Source organism: Cynocephalus volans, chromosome 17 (genome assembly GCF_027409185.1).
Source record: "Cynocephalus volans isolate mCynVol1 chromosome 17, mCynVol1.pri, whole genome shotgun sequence".
NCBI classification, from domain to species: Eukaryota; Metazoa; Chordata; class Mammalia; order Dermoptera; family Cynocephalidae; genus Cynocephalus; species Cynocephalus volans.
Genome location: NC_084476.1, coordinates 31,157,524 through 31,173,379, shown reverse-complemented (window position 1 = coordinate 31,173,379; position 15,856 = coordinate 31,157,524). Strand labels below are relative to the sequence as shown.

The 15,856-nt window shown below is 42.6% G+C and overlaps 1 protein-coding gene across 2 annotated transcripts in view; it reads right to left on the bottom strand.

Moving 5' to 3' along the window:
* ABCA1 (ATP binding cassette subfamily A member 1) overlaps nt 1-15,856 on the bottom strand; it is a 128,961-nt gene that overhangs the window by 89,076 nt on the left and 24,029 nt on the right. The window contains exons 3-5 of one of the 2 annotated variants that reach the window (XM_063081514.1): nt 6,813-6,906; nt 2,868-3,009; nt 1,452-1,570 (exon numbers count right to left, since the gene is read on the bottom strand). In XM_063081514.1, coding sequence (XP_062937584.1) covers nt 1,452-1,570; nt 2,868-3,009; nt 6,813-6,906 — 355 coding nt within the window. Of the gene's footprint in view, nt 1-1,451; nt 1,571-2,867; nt 3,010-3,734; nt 3,765-6,812; nt 6,907-15,856 lie in introns of those variants that run through there. The other variant, XM_063081515.1, reaches the window with a different exon arrangement.

Here is a 15,856-nt window from a genome sequence, read left to right as displayed (position 1 = left end):
CCAGATGTTCCAAAATGCATCACTGTCCCATAAGGATACTGGCTCCCATTGACTAAGCATCTAGTATGTGTCCTTTTTACAGGTAAAAAGAAGTGGCCCCAAAGGGTCTATCTAACTTATTCACAAAGCCACAGAGCTACAAAGTTATGTGTGCTAGCACTCTTTCCTCTGTGCCATGCTGCTCTTGGTGGTAGAGGAAATAAACCCAGCTAAACCTCTGGTCAACCAGGCATGAGCCCTTCAGTAGATCAGGAACGACTGAGGCTTTGACCAGTGGTCCTGGTCAAGGAAACAGCATCCAAATGGCCTGGCCATGCAGCCAGGAGTGGTCCAGGAGCTGCGAGGAGCTCCCAGCTGACCCAGAAGCCTAAGCCTAGTCAACTCTCTCTGCTGTGAAGCGACACCTCCTCCTGGCACCACCAGCACAGCTTTGCTCCCTTTGTCATCAGACCCCACAATGCCCAAGCTCCAACCCAAGTGTGACTCAAACTTTAGCATTTTATGCCATTTCTTCTTTTGCCAAGTGGATCACAAACTGGGAAGCCTTTCGGCAAAGGCCAGCCTACTCCGTCCCTCCCCAAACACCAAACTGAGTGAAAAGTACATCCCTGGAGCAGGAGCAGTAGTTGGCCCATGAAGGAGAGGAGAGATTTAACACTGACATTGTTCAGAATCACCAGTGCAGGGTGCTAGTAAAAAGCAGATCAACTTTTAGTTGGCTTCATTATTGCTTTTAAATTCTCTGCAAACTGTGCATGCCATTATTGCCTGCACCCAGGAGACTGCTCCTGCCAGCCCCTGCCCTCTCGGCAGGCCACTGCCTGGAAGATTGCTCCGTGACGTCTGCAGCCAATGCCTCAGTCAGCAAACTGCCTGCTCCTCAGACACTTCCTTCATGGTACGCGATAAACTGCCTGGGCACTTACCAGATCGGCAGTAAAGATTTTACTTTTTAAAGATCAAAGTGCAAATGCTCATCAGACTAAATCAGCTAACTGGGGGGAAGATGAATTGCATTTTCCTTTTAGAAATAAACACTTAACTTTTACTAATCCATATCAGGTTGCAACTTTAACTGCTCTTATAAGTGCAGAAGTATCCCCTGTCTATAAATTGGTCCATTTGTGCAGGATGGGGAACTCCAAAAAAATGCAATTGGCAGGAACTTGCACCCCTAACAACCCCTAAGGTTGAGCCTGCGCTATTCTTCTCTGGGGATTTTTCTTCTATCTCCCCAGAGGAGACCAATGCATTGTTGTCTGTAGCAACCAGCCCCCCTCCTTTCATCTCCAGTGCCTCCAGCAGTGAGGTCCTACCACCCAGCCACTGAGGAGGAAAACCCCTTAGGGAAGGGTTAATGGGAACAAACCCCAGGCCACCTGGGCTATGCTCTCTCCCCGCCACAGGTCAATTTCCAATTACAAATGGATGTACAGAAGGCTTTTGCTTACTTGGGTTGGAATTCTCGATCTGCTGTAATGTTCTCAGAACTTTGTGTATATCCTTCATGCTGGTGTCTTTCTGGCTGTATAAAAGAAGCCTCCGAGCATCTGAGAACAGGCGAGACACTCTGTGAAGGGTGCAAGAAAAGGGGAAAAGCTCTGGTTAGGCCAGCTGCTTCTCCCACTTTAAGAAAGTGACTGCCAGGTCCACATGCCCCAGCCTGGCTTCCAGGTCCTCCACAGGCAGGCCCTGGCCACTCTCACTGCTCCCACACTCAGCTTCATTGATACCTGTGCTTCCACCCACCCACCCATCATCCCTGCATGTGTCTAGACACCCAAATCTTATCACCCTTCAAGGCCCAGCCTACCAGAAACACACACACACACACACACACACACACACACACACACACACACACACACGGCCAACTTAGCCATAAGGCACAATAGGTACAGTGCCTGGGCCCATGACACTTCCAGGGGCACATAAAAATGTTTTGCTTTCTTTTCAAATCAGAATAAAAATTAATAGAATGCATATATAATAATGAATCCAGCCTGAATTATATTCATCTTCATAACAATATGGTCATAAAATATAATCTTTAATATTTTTGTATGGAAGAAGGGGCCCATGAAGTCTATGGTCCATGAGTGTTATAATGTGGCCCTACTTGCCCCAGCTGCAACTCCCTCAGAATTGTCTCGAGTCTTTAGTCCATTTTACAATCCTTAGTCCATAGTCCATTCTAACTCATGTCATGGACCTATGCATTTGAAGAATTTTCAGTGTCACTCGGAAGACACTTGCCAAGCCCGTACTTAAGTCTGGCATTCAAACCAGCAGCCAGGAATACAAACACAAAGAAAGCAGCACCTGCCCTCAAGGAGCTCCCACCCAGGAAGAGAAAGACCTGCATACTGCAGCAACGTGGCAGTACGATAGAGGCAGTTAACAGAGGTCAGAAAGTGGTCTGAGAGCAGAGGACAGAACTCTCCCAGCATTGCTACTTGAGGACTGGGACCCTTCCAGTGTGCCTCTTTGTACCTGCCGCTGCCCCCCAGCTCCTAGAACCATCCGTGTCAGACTTACAGTAAGTATTTGCAGAATGAGTGGTCAGAAAAACAGATGGAGCTGATGTGCTGTGTCTCCCTTCCCTACTTAGCCAGTTTTTGGAGGAACAGCCCCCAACCACATGGCTTTTGGCTACACCTCATCATTACTCTGAAAATGCACCAAAGGTCCCACAGTCTTAAATCCTGGTGGCAATTCCCTCCCCTCATTCTGTAGATCTTATCAGACAAATCTTTACAAAAGCAACTTCACTCAGATCCAGCCACTCAAAATAGTCCACAGGATGAAAAGAGAAGGAAAACTATCAACTGACAAGTTTGGAAAAGAAAATCCGATCTGGTACTTACATGGATTTGTTAAAGTTTCCAACAACCCCAGGAGCCTCACCAGGAGTAGGATAACGGAAACAGGGGTTGTTGGCATTACAGATAATCCCCTGAATCCAGGGAAGTGTTCCTGCAGAGGGCATGGCTTTATTTGGAAAGTGGCCTGTTGAAATTGAGAAGAAAAACAGAGAGAAACATTAACTCTTTTAAGCAATTTCCAGACTTGATAGGAGCCCTTATCTCTACTGGTTCCACCCATACAAGGTTTCATCCCAAATCTGTCTCATTCCCCACATCCCAGAGACCTGCCTCCTCTGGACTAACCCACCCTGAGCTGGAAACTTAGCATCAGCTAGTGGTTCTTAATCTACCTGACATCATCTGCAGAATGGGGTCCTGACAACCACTTTCAAGCAGTGACAAGAGGTGCAGGCTTGACCGTACACAGAAAGTGCCCAGCAGGCAGCAAGTGCTTGGTCACTCTCAGTCCATCTTCTGTCACCAGCCCACATCCCCGAGACACAGAGGGGCCTTGCAGATGACCTAATCCAGTTCCTCACACTGGAGGAGGAAACTACAGCAAGATAAAGTGGCCGTGGCCAATGAAGAGCACTCAGAGCACCAGCGAGTGCAACCCGAGTAGCACCTACATCCCTCTGATCCAGCTCCAAGCCCCCCTCACACCTGCAGCCTCCCCCCTGCCCTAGCTCTTCTCCATCTCCTCGGCCAGGCTGCTCTCCTGGGTGTGCCCAACATCTGTTAGTTTCACCTCCTCTGCCAGCTCAAAAGCTCCTCAAGAGCACCTCAAAAAACAGGCTGACATGGGGTTGGATGTCATCTGTGAGGCCACATGTGTTTTGCTACTTGTTACTGCTGTTTGTCACTCACCAAAACAATGAGGCCCCACCCGCAAGGGCATCTCCTCTCCCTTATCAAGGTCAGCTTCTTACAAGCAGGATGAGTGGGCATATCTGGGCAGCGTCTTGGGCTCAGTTTGGCACAGTTTGCTTTGTGGCAGTCATCTGTGGCTGCTGCTTGTGAGGATCAAGATAAACGTGCCCTGGACCAGGGGCTCTTATCCTGAGGACTGTTCACGTTCAGACAGAAAGGCCATGGCTCTGGCTTTCATCATGGTCTCAGGGTTATCTGTGACCCCGAAAGAGTCAACAACCATGAAGAAGCACAGCTCTAGGTGGTGAAGAGCACGTTGCTTCATGAGCTTTGGGATCAAACCAGTTCGGACTCATGTTCAGTCCCTGCAACTTGCTAAGCAGCAACTGTGGCCTTGTCACTGACTCCCTAACCCTCAGTTTTCTCATCTGTAAAATGGTGATACAAAATTTACTTTACTTCACAGAGCTGAGGTGAGTCTTACATGAGCTCGTACAGGAAAAGCACTTAGCAGAGTGCCTGGCACAGGATAAAGGCTCTGTGAACGGGCCTGTGAGGATTTTCGAGGCACGGAGGTGGTGAGCCTGCAATGGCACTCACTCTGCCACTGTCCTTCCCTCTTACAGCTACCACCCTCCTCCAAAGTAGAAACCTATTTTATTCATCTTTCTATTTTCATGCAAATGTGCTAAGCCGCTCTCTAGCTCTCAGAAAGTTAACCCAAAGCCAGGACTTGCTGCACTTTGCATTTCAGTATTGGGGCTCTTCCTGAAGGGACACTTCTTCTCTCTCTTCTAGCCATGCTCCAACCAGAGAGGCAACATCCAAAACAAGGATGTGACAAGATCTGATCACTGTGGCCATCCTCCGCAGGGACTCTGGCCTGTTGAACATTTACTCAGTTAATCTCCTTATCTCCCTGTTAATAGTTCAAGGAAAACTAAACAAGGCCCCTTGCCTAAGTCAGCTATTCCTCATTCAAGGGAGATTTACGCAACTCAACCAAATACTTGAAGGACCAAGGGATTCTCCCCTTTCAGTTCCAGGAGATCCTGGCACTACAAACAGGATGGTGTAGGTCACAGGCAGCACAGGGCAGTGACGGAGAAGGGATTTCGGACTATCCCTTGGTGGGGGAAGCAAAGGCCTTTCTTTGTATGTCATGTCCCATCCTATCTCCAAACAGAAGCAGGATGAGGACTAGGCACTGCAGGATGAGCACTAGGCACTGGGTGCACAGGATAACAATCAAGTAGCATAATGGACTCCCAGGACCCAGGAAAGTTATCAAGATCTTGATGACTCTGGGTTATAGTGGGATAGATTTATGGGGAAGAATTATACAGCAGTCCTTTGTTCAAAGACAAGACACCTCTGCAAGCTTCTCCTTCTCAACTCTGTACTTCCAACTAGGTCCCTAGAAGGTAGGAGAACAGGAGGTTAAGTTGCAAGAAGTGTACAGATAGATGGGAAAAGTCTTATCTGCCTCCTATATGCACAAGAATTTCACAATATTTCTGAGAATCTATAGTCTGGAGTCAGAGGGATCTGGGTCAAAACTCAACAGCTTGCCCAGGATCACAACCCCAGCGAGTGGCAGAGTCAGGATCCAAACAAACCCCAACTTGTCTGATACCAAAGTCTATGCTATTTCCACTATGCCATCTTGCCTGCTTATGAGACTTCCAGAAAGAGAATAGCCTAATGGATAAAAAAGCTGAGTCTGCCCTAAAACATGCACTTCAATGAGGCTCAGGGTAATGCTTAAATAAAATCAAATATGCATTTGTTCATCAATCAACAAAATCTCTTTGGGGCTCGAAGGGAGAAAGCAGAATTACTGCACAGGCCTGTTAACTGAGTATAGATTTCATTTTACGTTTCTCTCCTTTTTGGCGAAATCAGAAAATCATGTCTGGGGGAATGTTCTTAAGATTGTGTGTGTGTGTAACTTAAACATGTGTGATGTGTATTAGCAAATTAGCATGTAAATAACTGCTATGTGCTATCAAGAAACACAATTAAAAGGTGGCCTTGGCCCCGTCGCTTTCCTGGAAGAGCAGTATTCTGTAAGCCTATGGCTCTGGTGGGGTTGAGGGTGGAGCTGGTTATTGGTAGGAAAAGTCACTGGGGCAGTGAAGCTGAAGTCCCAGCTAAAACTCCCACATAAATGTGGATCCTACAGATTTGCACATTCCTGCAGTGTCGATCCAGCCATCAGGCCCAGCCATAAGAGAAGGACTGTGATTGCAGGATGATAACACTGGCAATAATAACATGAGGTAGGTTATTACTATTCCGATTTTTTTAAAGAAGCTAAAGTCACTGCCCAGGGTGATATGCCTAGTGAATGCTGAAGCCAGGATTCAAACCCCGATAACCTGACATCTAGAGCTTGTGTTCTTAGCCACTACTGAATTTTCAGTGTAAAGGCTGTCATCAAGATACATGACCGAGAGTCAGATGACCTGAGTTTTATTTCACCTGTATCACATATTAGATATGTGACCTTGGGCAAGTCCCTGTACTTCTCTGAGACCCAATTTACCTATCAAGAAACTAAAGCAACTGATAATAATAATAAAGTCTACTATACAAGACTGTTATGAGAATCAAATGAAATATTCATCTAACTGAGAATTTCTATACAAATCCTGCCTGAGAGTATGTATTCCATGATTTGCAACTGTGTGATGAACACAATGCATGTGGAAAAGACTGGTTGGGACCAGATGACGGTGGTGCTAAGGCATTGCCTTAAGGATGCTTTTACAGGCAAAGCTTTTTAATTACCACTTTCTGGACTATTAATAAGGTTATTTTGTTTTCATGATTTAAAATGTATAACACAGATGTTAGCTATTGTTGTAATTACTATTATCACCATTCAATAGAACTGAAAATAGCCTCCTGAGTTCATGCCTTATCAAAAAACTAGAAGCCTAGATTTTCTGTTCCATACCATTTATGGTGTTTGTTAAAGACAGCATCTTTGAAGAAGTCAGATTAGCCCACATTCGCTGCCTGGATTTCGTTTGCCAATCGTGAGTCTCAGGCAGCACCACAGATACTCACATTCGTGTTGTTCATAGGGTGGGTAGCTCAGCCGAACAGAAATCAGGATCAGGAAGATAAACAGAGGCCAGGCCAGTTCCAGCAACAGCTGACTCTGAGTGGGAAGTAAAACAGAGCATCGTGAATTTAAAAAATAGCATGGATGCCTAACACTACTGGGCTTTGGGAAATCCACAGAATTGATCAACTTCTCCAGCTCCTCCAACCACTCTCTAAGCTTTAGTAACATGAACTGTTTACAGTTCCAGCCCTGTAACACACCACTCCGTACCTCTGTGCCTTCCTTAAGTAAGGGAAGAAGCTTCCATCCTGCTTCATCAGCTCACTTCTGCTCATTCTTCAAGACTCAGCCAGGCATCATTTCCTTCATTAAAATCTCAGCCTGAGCTAGAAAGCCCCTCTCTTGTGCTCGCACAGTAACCCATGCTTCCTCCTTCTACTGCATTCTCCTCAAGCCCCTAAAATCATGTTTCCATCACCAGTGTCCTCATCACACTAGGAGCACCCTGAAGGCAGGCACCAGGTCCAGTCTCTTTGCACGCCCAGGCTTAGCATGGTGCCAGGTGTGTAGTGACTGTTGTTGAAAGGAGAGGGCCAGGGCAACATGCTGTGCTAAATACCCTCACCCCCACCCCGTCACCCCCACTCCTTTCATGGCACACAGAACTAATCCCTATGAGGCTAAGAAGTACGCTCCAAAGGACAATAGAAGTTCACGCACAGATCCATATTAACCTGTGAGCACCCAGAACTGGAAAGAGCTGGGAAGAGCACAAAGTCCTTCTCACCCATCAAGGCTGGACACCATCTTCTCCAAAGAGTTAGACGATCATTAAACTTATAGGCAAGCATGATCCACTGCTTAAAGCAATGAGGTTTCCTAAAGGAAAACCCTGCCTCCATGAGTTACCAAGAGATAAATCAGCAGAGGAGCAAGATGGCAATCACTAGACATAATTTAATAGAACTAGTGGTGTTCAGACAACCTGTTACTCTGCCTGAAGTTTCTCAGCTCTTCCATTCCTTTCATTTCTAGACTCCAAGGTTCTAATCAGGATAAACACCATAGAGCCCAGAAGAGTCGTGGGGCCTTGTGTTTAACTATAACTGTGGCCACAAACCCAGGAGAACACTGTTATAAAATCCTTTTGTTTGTTTTAAAGCAGAATTGTTTTTTCTTGATCCTCAAGTTCATGTTTTTTATTGTGGAAAATTTGAAAATTTAAAAAAAAAAACAGAAAAGTAAAAAAAGAAAAAAGGTCAATATAAATCACCCTTAATCCTACTCCTAGACATAATCCCTAGTAAACTGGGTTAACAATCATTCTCTGTTAATATCTCTTGTCTTTTTCCTGTGCATACATAAATAATCTTTTCTTCTATAAAAGTGAGATTATATAGCATACACAATTTTCTATTCTGCCTTTTCATTTAACATGATACTGGGAGCATTTGCCATGGCATAAAATATTTTCTTAAAATATGGCTTTTCACAGCCACTTGGTATTATTCCACTCTATGAATAGCTCATAATTTACCTTTCTACTATTGCTGATGCTTCAGATTGTATTGGGTTTTTTGTTTCTTTGTTTGTTGTTTGATTTCTGGTATTTTAAATAGCCAGTTCTTAATTTTCAAAGACCTGTAATACAGTTCTACATTTCACTTTTTTAAAATCATCTTTTAGGAAGGAAATACAAGATAATAACAGTAGAAGTGCTAGGATAAGAACGTGGTTGATTTTTCTTATGCTTTCCTGTGTTTTCTAAATGTTCCATAATGAGTATGTATTACTTCTCTCACAGAAGAAAAAACACTATTACCATAAAACTATGAAGAATAGCTTGCATAGATAGCATACCAAGAATTTCAAAAATGGCAAATAGATCCTTCTCTGGAAGAAAGCGTAATGACAGTGAGGTCCCCAAGCCCAAAGATAGGTCTGGTCTTGCTAAACACTTCTGTAAATAATCCCGAACAGGCAGCACACTGAAATCTCCAAGCTTGCAAATGAAATTATGCCTTTTCTTTTTTTCTCATAGAAAACATCTTTTTATTCTGTTAACTCATTTTTTTAATTGAAACATAATTGATTGTACATATCTGTGGTGTGCAGCATTGAATATCAATACCTGTGTGCAATATAAGATGCACAAATCAGGATAATTAGTATATTCAACATTACACATATAATCATTTTTTTGTGGCCCTTTACCAATTTCTCACTAACTCCCCCACCTATTCCCCCTTTCCCATCTCTGGTGGTCTCAGTTCTGTTCTCTCCTTCTGAAAGGTGAACTGTAACTTATTTTTAAGTTGATGTATATGTATCAAAATATCATGTTGGACACCTTAAATATATGCAGTTTTTATTTGTCAATTATACCGCAATAAAGCTGGGGGGAAAATAAGAAAAGCAATTTCCTTTCTGCCACAGAACACAACCATGACTCTAGGAAAATAAACTTTTCTACCAGCTGAGCTGGGGAGTCCCTCCTCCCAGGTATTCTGTACTTTTAATCAGCACTTGGCACAGCAGGGGCCCTATTTATATAGGAGCTTTTCCCCTAGGGCCACTTTCTCCTCAGCAAGCCTGCCACATGATAAAGGCTTAAAAATGTTTGTTGAATAGGGAATGAACTGAAGTTTATAAAATAATGAACATGGAAATATAAATCACTTTAGCCCTCTGGGAAAGCAATGGGCAAGGTGTATTCAAAAGTCATATTATCCCCTTTGACCAAATAATATTCCTAGGAGTTTAGTACTAATTTACTAAATTTAAAATATCAAAAAGCTATATACATGAAGTTATTCATTCATTGAAACATTATAATTGCAAAATATTAGAAGCAACTTAATTGTACCACAATAGGGAAATGATTAAATTATGGTACATCTACTCGATAATATATCATGCAGTCATTACAACAATGTTTATGAAACACAGACACCATTAACCACATAACATTAAGTGAAAAAAGCAGAACACAAAATGGTATGCATTCCAAGCTTGTAGCTAAATAAAATCACTTTCAAATATTAATGAAGGAATAAAACTTTTTTAAAATGGCACAACTATAAATGAACTCAGAACAGAATAATGCATCTGTCCGGGTAGCTGAGTTGGTTAGTGCTGATAACACCAAGGTCCAGGGTTCAATCCCTGTACTGGCCAGCCACCAAAAAAAAAAAGGAAAAGAAAAGAAAAAAAGAATGAACTCGGGAAAAAAAACAAAATTAAATGAAGAATAAGAGTAAGATAAAGAGTCATCAGCCTTGAAACCCTGAAACCACCATTTGTACTTCTAGGATAAATAGTAGCTACCATTTATTTATAGCCCCATAATGTGCCTAGTATTAGGTACATTATATATGGATTATTCCATTCAAACCTCAGAACAACCCTCCGATAAGGCTAAGGCTCAAGGAAGGGTAAGTCACAAAGCTGGTCAGTGGCAGGTTCTGCTGGACTCTGGAGGCCACTTGAAATTCTGTTTGACACCCAGGTAGCTCAGATAGGAAATGGCCCCACTAGGTGGAATGGTTTAAAAATACCAACAGGTCCCATAGAGGGAAGACGAACTCATGGCCTGTTGATTTATAATAGTTACAGTCAATACCGAGCACCAACTGTGTACTCAGAAATTTCTGTATAAATCATCTCTGATGTTTATTCACAATAACCCTGTGAGAAGTGAAGAAACTAAAGCTCAGACAAGTTCAGACAGCCAGGGAGGAGACTGAACCAACATCCAAACCCAGATCTGCTGACCCCGAAATTTGTGCTTCTGTACCCATCATGCTGCCTCTCACAGAGACGTGTTTGGGACATTCACCTTTTAAGATATGCCACTTAAGCAGAACCCAACACTCACCAGCCCTGCTGAGCACTGATCTGACCTAACGCATCAAATGTTCCTGGATATCTCTGCAGCCCCCACATCTAAGACCCTGTAGGGCAGCAGATGCTCCAAATATGTTTGCTGATTGAAAAAAATGAATGGATCTTCCTCATGGCACCTACAGCAAAGGTCACAAAGAAAATCTTATAAACCATTTTCAGCAGCTGAAGCCAGTGTGTATAAGCAGACCAGGGAAAGAGGTAAGGAAAAGACTGATGATAATAATAATGGCTAACACTTGAATAGGGCTTACTATGTACCAGTGTTCTAAGTGCTTTACATATATTAACTCATTTAATCTTCAAGCAATCTTATTAGTACTATTACTATACCCATTCTACAGATGGGGAAACTGAGGCTCAATGAGTTAATAAACTGCCCAAGGATAGCAGGTTGGTAGATGGCAGAGCCAGGATTCAAAGCCAGTCTGAATCAGAGGTCCCTGCTCTTACTTTCTATGCATCCTAACCTTTTTATGCCCTCTGCCCTCACTATTACCAGAGTACGTAGACTGCTGACCTTTCAAAGCCCTTGCTGAGCTAAGACACTAACATGTAAAAATGAATGAAGAAACTGCCTCCAAAACTCACACCGCCCCCCCCCCTCCAAACCAGAGAACTCAGGAGAGACAAAATTTAATCCATGCCCTTTTACCCTGTACCACTAAAATTATTTCTGTCATTGAACATAGAACTCACCTTCCAGACTCAGGGGAATGTTCTAGATATTTCTTTCCTAATAGTGTCCCTCTAGAAACCCAACTTGACTTCTTCCAGGAATGTCATTCTGGCTTCACTTGTTATCAAAATCAGATTTCTCCTCCATCTCTAATTTTAGCACTTTTCCTAAACACAGGCCCTCATAAATATCTTGGCAATAAGATTAACCCTTTAGATTATAAACTCCTATAGAAAACTATTCTAAATCTTGCTTTGGTACCTACCAACCCAACTCTACGCCTCATCTCTAGAGCAGGGTTTTTCTCAATAGCTAGCGGCACACTATTAACATTTTGGGCCAGATCACTGTTGTGGGAGGCTCCTATGAATGGATGTTTAAAGCCATCCCTGGTCTCTACCTCTAGATACCAGCAACATGCACACATGCAGGACTGTGACAACCTAAAATGTCTCCAGACATTACCAAATGTCATGGAGGCTGGAGAAGAACTGCCCTCAGTTGAGAACCACTGCTGTAGAGTTACTGGGAGAATTAAATGTTATTTCACGTAAAAGGTTTTGCACAGAATCTAGCACATCATGGCTGTTATCATCATCATTATTATCATGTTATTCAATATGCATCAAACCATTTTTGAATCACCATTCAGAGCTGTGCCCAAATCTCACACACTGCAGATGTGCACTGACCACTTAAGTACTCATGCCTGATTTTCGCTGCTGGTTGTAGAAGCTCATAGACCACAATCCAGACCACAACTCACAATCTGTGAATGCATTTGGCTACATAGCCTAGAGAGGCAGTCATGGCACTCTTAAATTCTCAAGATTTATCCATATTTATTCAAGGTTGGGACAGAGCAAGGGCCATGTTCAAAGAACACAGAAAACCAACAGAATAAAATCTGGCCTTGGGTAAGACTCTTCTGGATAATGGCAGCTGAAAAAATTCAGTTCATGCTGAAAAAAGAAGTCGCTGTTTCTTAGAAGAGTTGAAGATTCTTGAGATTACAATGGGGCATGAAAAAAGAAACAAGAAGAAAACACAGAAAGGAAGAGATGAAAATATCCTTTCTGTTTATAGCTTGGTCACAAATCTAAGAGAACCCACAAAATAAACTAAAAAGCTGCAACAGATTTGAAAACACGGGTAAATTAATCAGAACCAACACAAATTCTCCTAAATAACAGCACTGCTATAAGGCTTTGATAACCAGTTAAATTAATATAATGTGGGGAGGAAAAAATTACCCTACTTACAGTTAGGACAGATATATAAACAAACAAAAAAAAAACTTAGGTATTAGCTTAATGCCAAATATGGGATTTGTATGTAAAAGAAAACCATAGAACTTTGGTAAAATAAATAAAGGAAGCTGGGAATTAATGAGAGCTAAACTATGCTTCTCGATGGGTATTTACTATCCAAATTTCCCACGTTAATTTATAGATTTAACACAATTTCACTTAAAATGATGATAGTGTACTTTCTCGAACCCGATAAGGCAGTTAAGATTCAGTGGGAAAAAGAAATAGATGAAAAGATCAAAGACTATTCTGAGAGGCAAAAAGAGAAGAATGTGCTTCCCCAGATATCAGAATGTGCACCAAAGCAGAGCACGCTTGGGGCTCTGTCAGCACCAAAACAAAAAATACTTACCAAATACCCAGAGGAATAACCCCCAAACAGCCTACCGCACAGATAAGATTTTATACACATCCCAAAAATAACAAGAAAAGGAACCACGGTTTGATATGAATGTGAAGAAAAATCCATTTTAGACCCATCCCTAACACTATAAACCTCATTTAGATAGGAAAATTAAAGTGAAATCTCAAAGATCAAATCAGAGAAATGCTAAGGGGGAAAACAATTTTTAAAACCAGGCCTGGCCTCCCAGCACCATGTTGACAGTGGCTTTTTAATTGGTTTGATCCTCCAGAAGAACATCTGATTACACACTTCAAGGGCCATCTCCCTTTGACCTAGTAATCCTGCTCCTGAGATTTTCGCATAAGGAAATAATACAAAAGTAAGAAAAGGCTATATATAAAATCTTTATAGTGGGTTATTTATAACAACAAACACGGAAAACAATCTAAATGTCAGCAATAAGGTTTGAACATGCCAAATAAAAAGTGTGTGGACAGATTACTGCAAAGCTATCGGGAATGTCAGTGGTGTCGTCCCACGTGAGATTTGGAGCCAAAAGATCCAGCCCCTCCTCTTACTAACATACGATTTCTTCACCTATGAAACAGAAATTGTAATGCATACCTCTCAGAATTACTGTGAAAATCAAAAAAGATAATGGATATAAAAGTACTCCCAAAACTACAAAATGGTTAGCTCAGTTGGTTAGAACATGGTGCTGATAACACCAAGGTCAAGGATTTGGATCCCCTTACCAGTCAGCTACTAAAGAATACATAAATAAAAACAAGAAATTAAATTTAAAAAATAATCAAAACTACAAAATGCAGTCTACACATCATGAATCCTTATTATTAATATGAAGATTATTTGAAACTATGGGAACATACACACACACCAAATACATACTGTAATGCTAAATGAAAGAAGAAAACAGAGCACAAAGTGGTACTATATAAGTAATGGTACTATATAAAAACGGTACTATATAAAAACTTATATTTGCTTCCTTGGGCTATCACCATTCAGGTTCCCTCAGTACCAAGAACCACAGGACTGACCCTCAGGACTATGACCCACCCACTTCTGGAACTCCTTTTGCACATAAAATAAAATTCACCTGCCCTTCCCAGGCTGCAAGGCCCTGTACGATCTGGCCCTTCCAGTTCCCAACTCATCCCCAGCCAACCTTCATTCACTCCACCAGTGCCACCAGCTTCTTTCTGTTCCTTGACCCAGGAACATGCACCCCCCAGTCTCTCTGTCTGGAATGTGATGCCCCAGATCTGCAAGCCCCTGGTTTTGGCCTGGCTAACTGCTGCTCGAACTTCAGGGCTCTCAGCTTAAATGTCATGACCATCCATTCCAATGAAGTCTCTACCCACACCTATTAGTATTTAACACAGTACCATAGTTCGTCCAGTTTTTTTGTCTTCCTAACACTTATCACAGCATATCTTTACATTTTTACTTATGTGATGATATGTTTCATATCTGCTTCCCTCACTAAACTGTAAGCTCCATGAGTACAGGGTCTTGTTTGTCTGGTTCACCTCTACATACTCAGCACACTATCCCACAAGTAATAAATTCTCAATAAATATATATCCAGATGAAACAATTAATGGCTATTTGTCCTAACTTTCTTCATTTCATAGAAAGGAAAACTAAAGCTCAGGAGAAATGAGTTCCCCTACACCACTGAGGCACATGGTGGCCAAACTGGGTTAGAATCATGACCACAGCTGCTGGGCCAGCACTAAGGACAGGAAAGAAACATGTCAGGTGAAACTGGAAGTGGGGAGGGAAGCAGAATTTCCATCTCCCTGTAAAATTTTCTAATGGCTCATAATTTTTTTGATAGCTTATCCCTTCTCATTAGAGAATGCCCCAATAGTGGTACTATCATTTATGCAAAAATTAGAATTATCTATGTTCCCAGCCACAAGGCTAATTGGATCTCACTGAAAAATATAAGGGTAAAGGCAAAAGTAAAGAGGCCATGTGGCCGCCCTCACGTTGTCACATGGGGACCTTGGCCTCTGGCTGAGCCTAAAACCAGATGAGCATCCTGAGAACTGTAGAAGCGCTTTCCCTTCCTCTCCCCAGCCCTGTTTGTGCTGAATGACTGCCACCCACACAAGTGAACTGTCACTTTGGACCCAAACTGACCTTTGCACCCAACTTTCGCAACTCAACTCAACATGTTCTCTGCTCAACAGAAAATGGTAGAAAACTAACCCTGGCTGATGGTCCCCATGGATCTGCACAGTGGGACACAGGAGAGGGGTCCCTGGGATTCAAGGACACAGAGTGAAAGGACAAACACTGCCTTTCAACAGGGTTGCTCAGGGGTATATTGTTCAGCTCCAGGCTTTTACATATTCTTTCTAGTCTTCCTGGCAGGGGAGCCTCCTCAAGACCTGCAAACTAATGGACCATTAACACATTTACCACTTCTTTATTAAGCATGTCCCATGTTCCAGGCTCTGGGTTGGACTCCGGGGCCAACTGTGCACACTCCGGGACCTCAGGAGAAGGGAACAAGCAGTGTATTTCCATACATTCCGGGCAAGGGTTATCATAGGGGTGCTAACTTCTTCCCTACCTAATGGGTAGGGCTGGTTCTGATCTAACAAAGTAGCACCAAAACCCTAACAGGTTTCAGTGTGTAAACAATATAACCTAGAAATCCAAGCCAGGTGGATTGAGAAGTAGCTACCATTCAGAACTTAAGATTCAGGGACATAAAACCCTTAGTGTCAATAAAGCAAAGCCTGCTAAATAAGGTCTGCACCTGTAAGA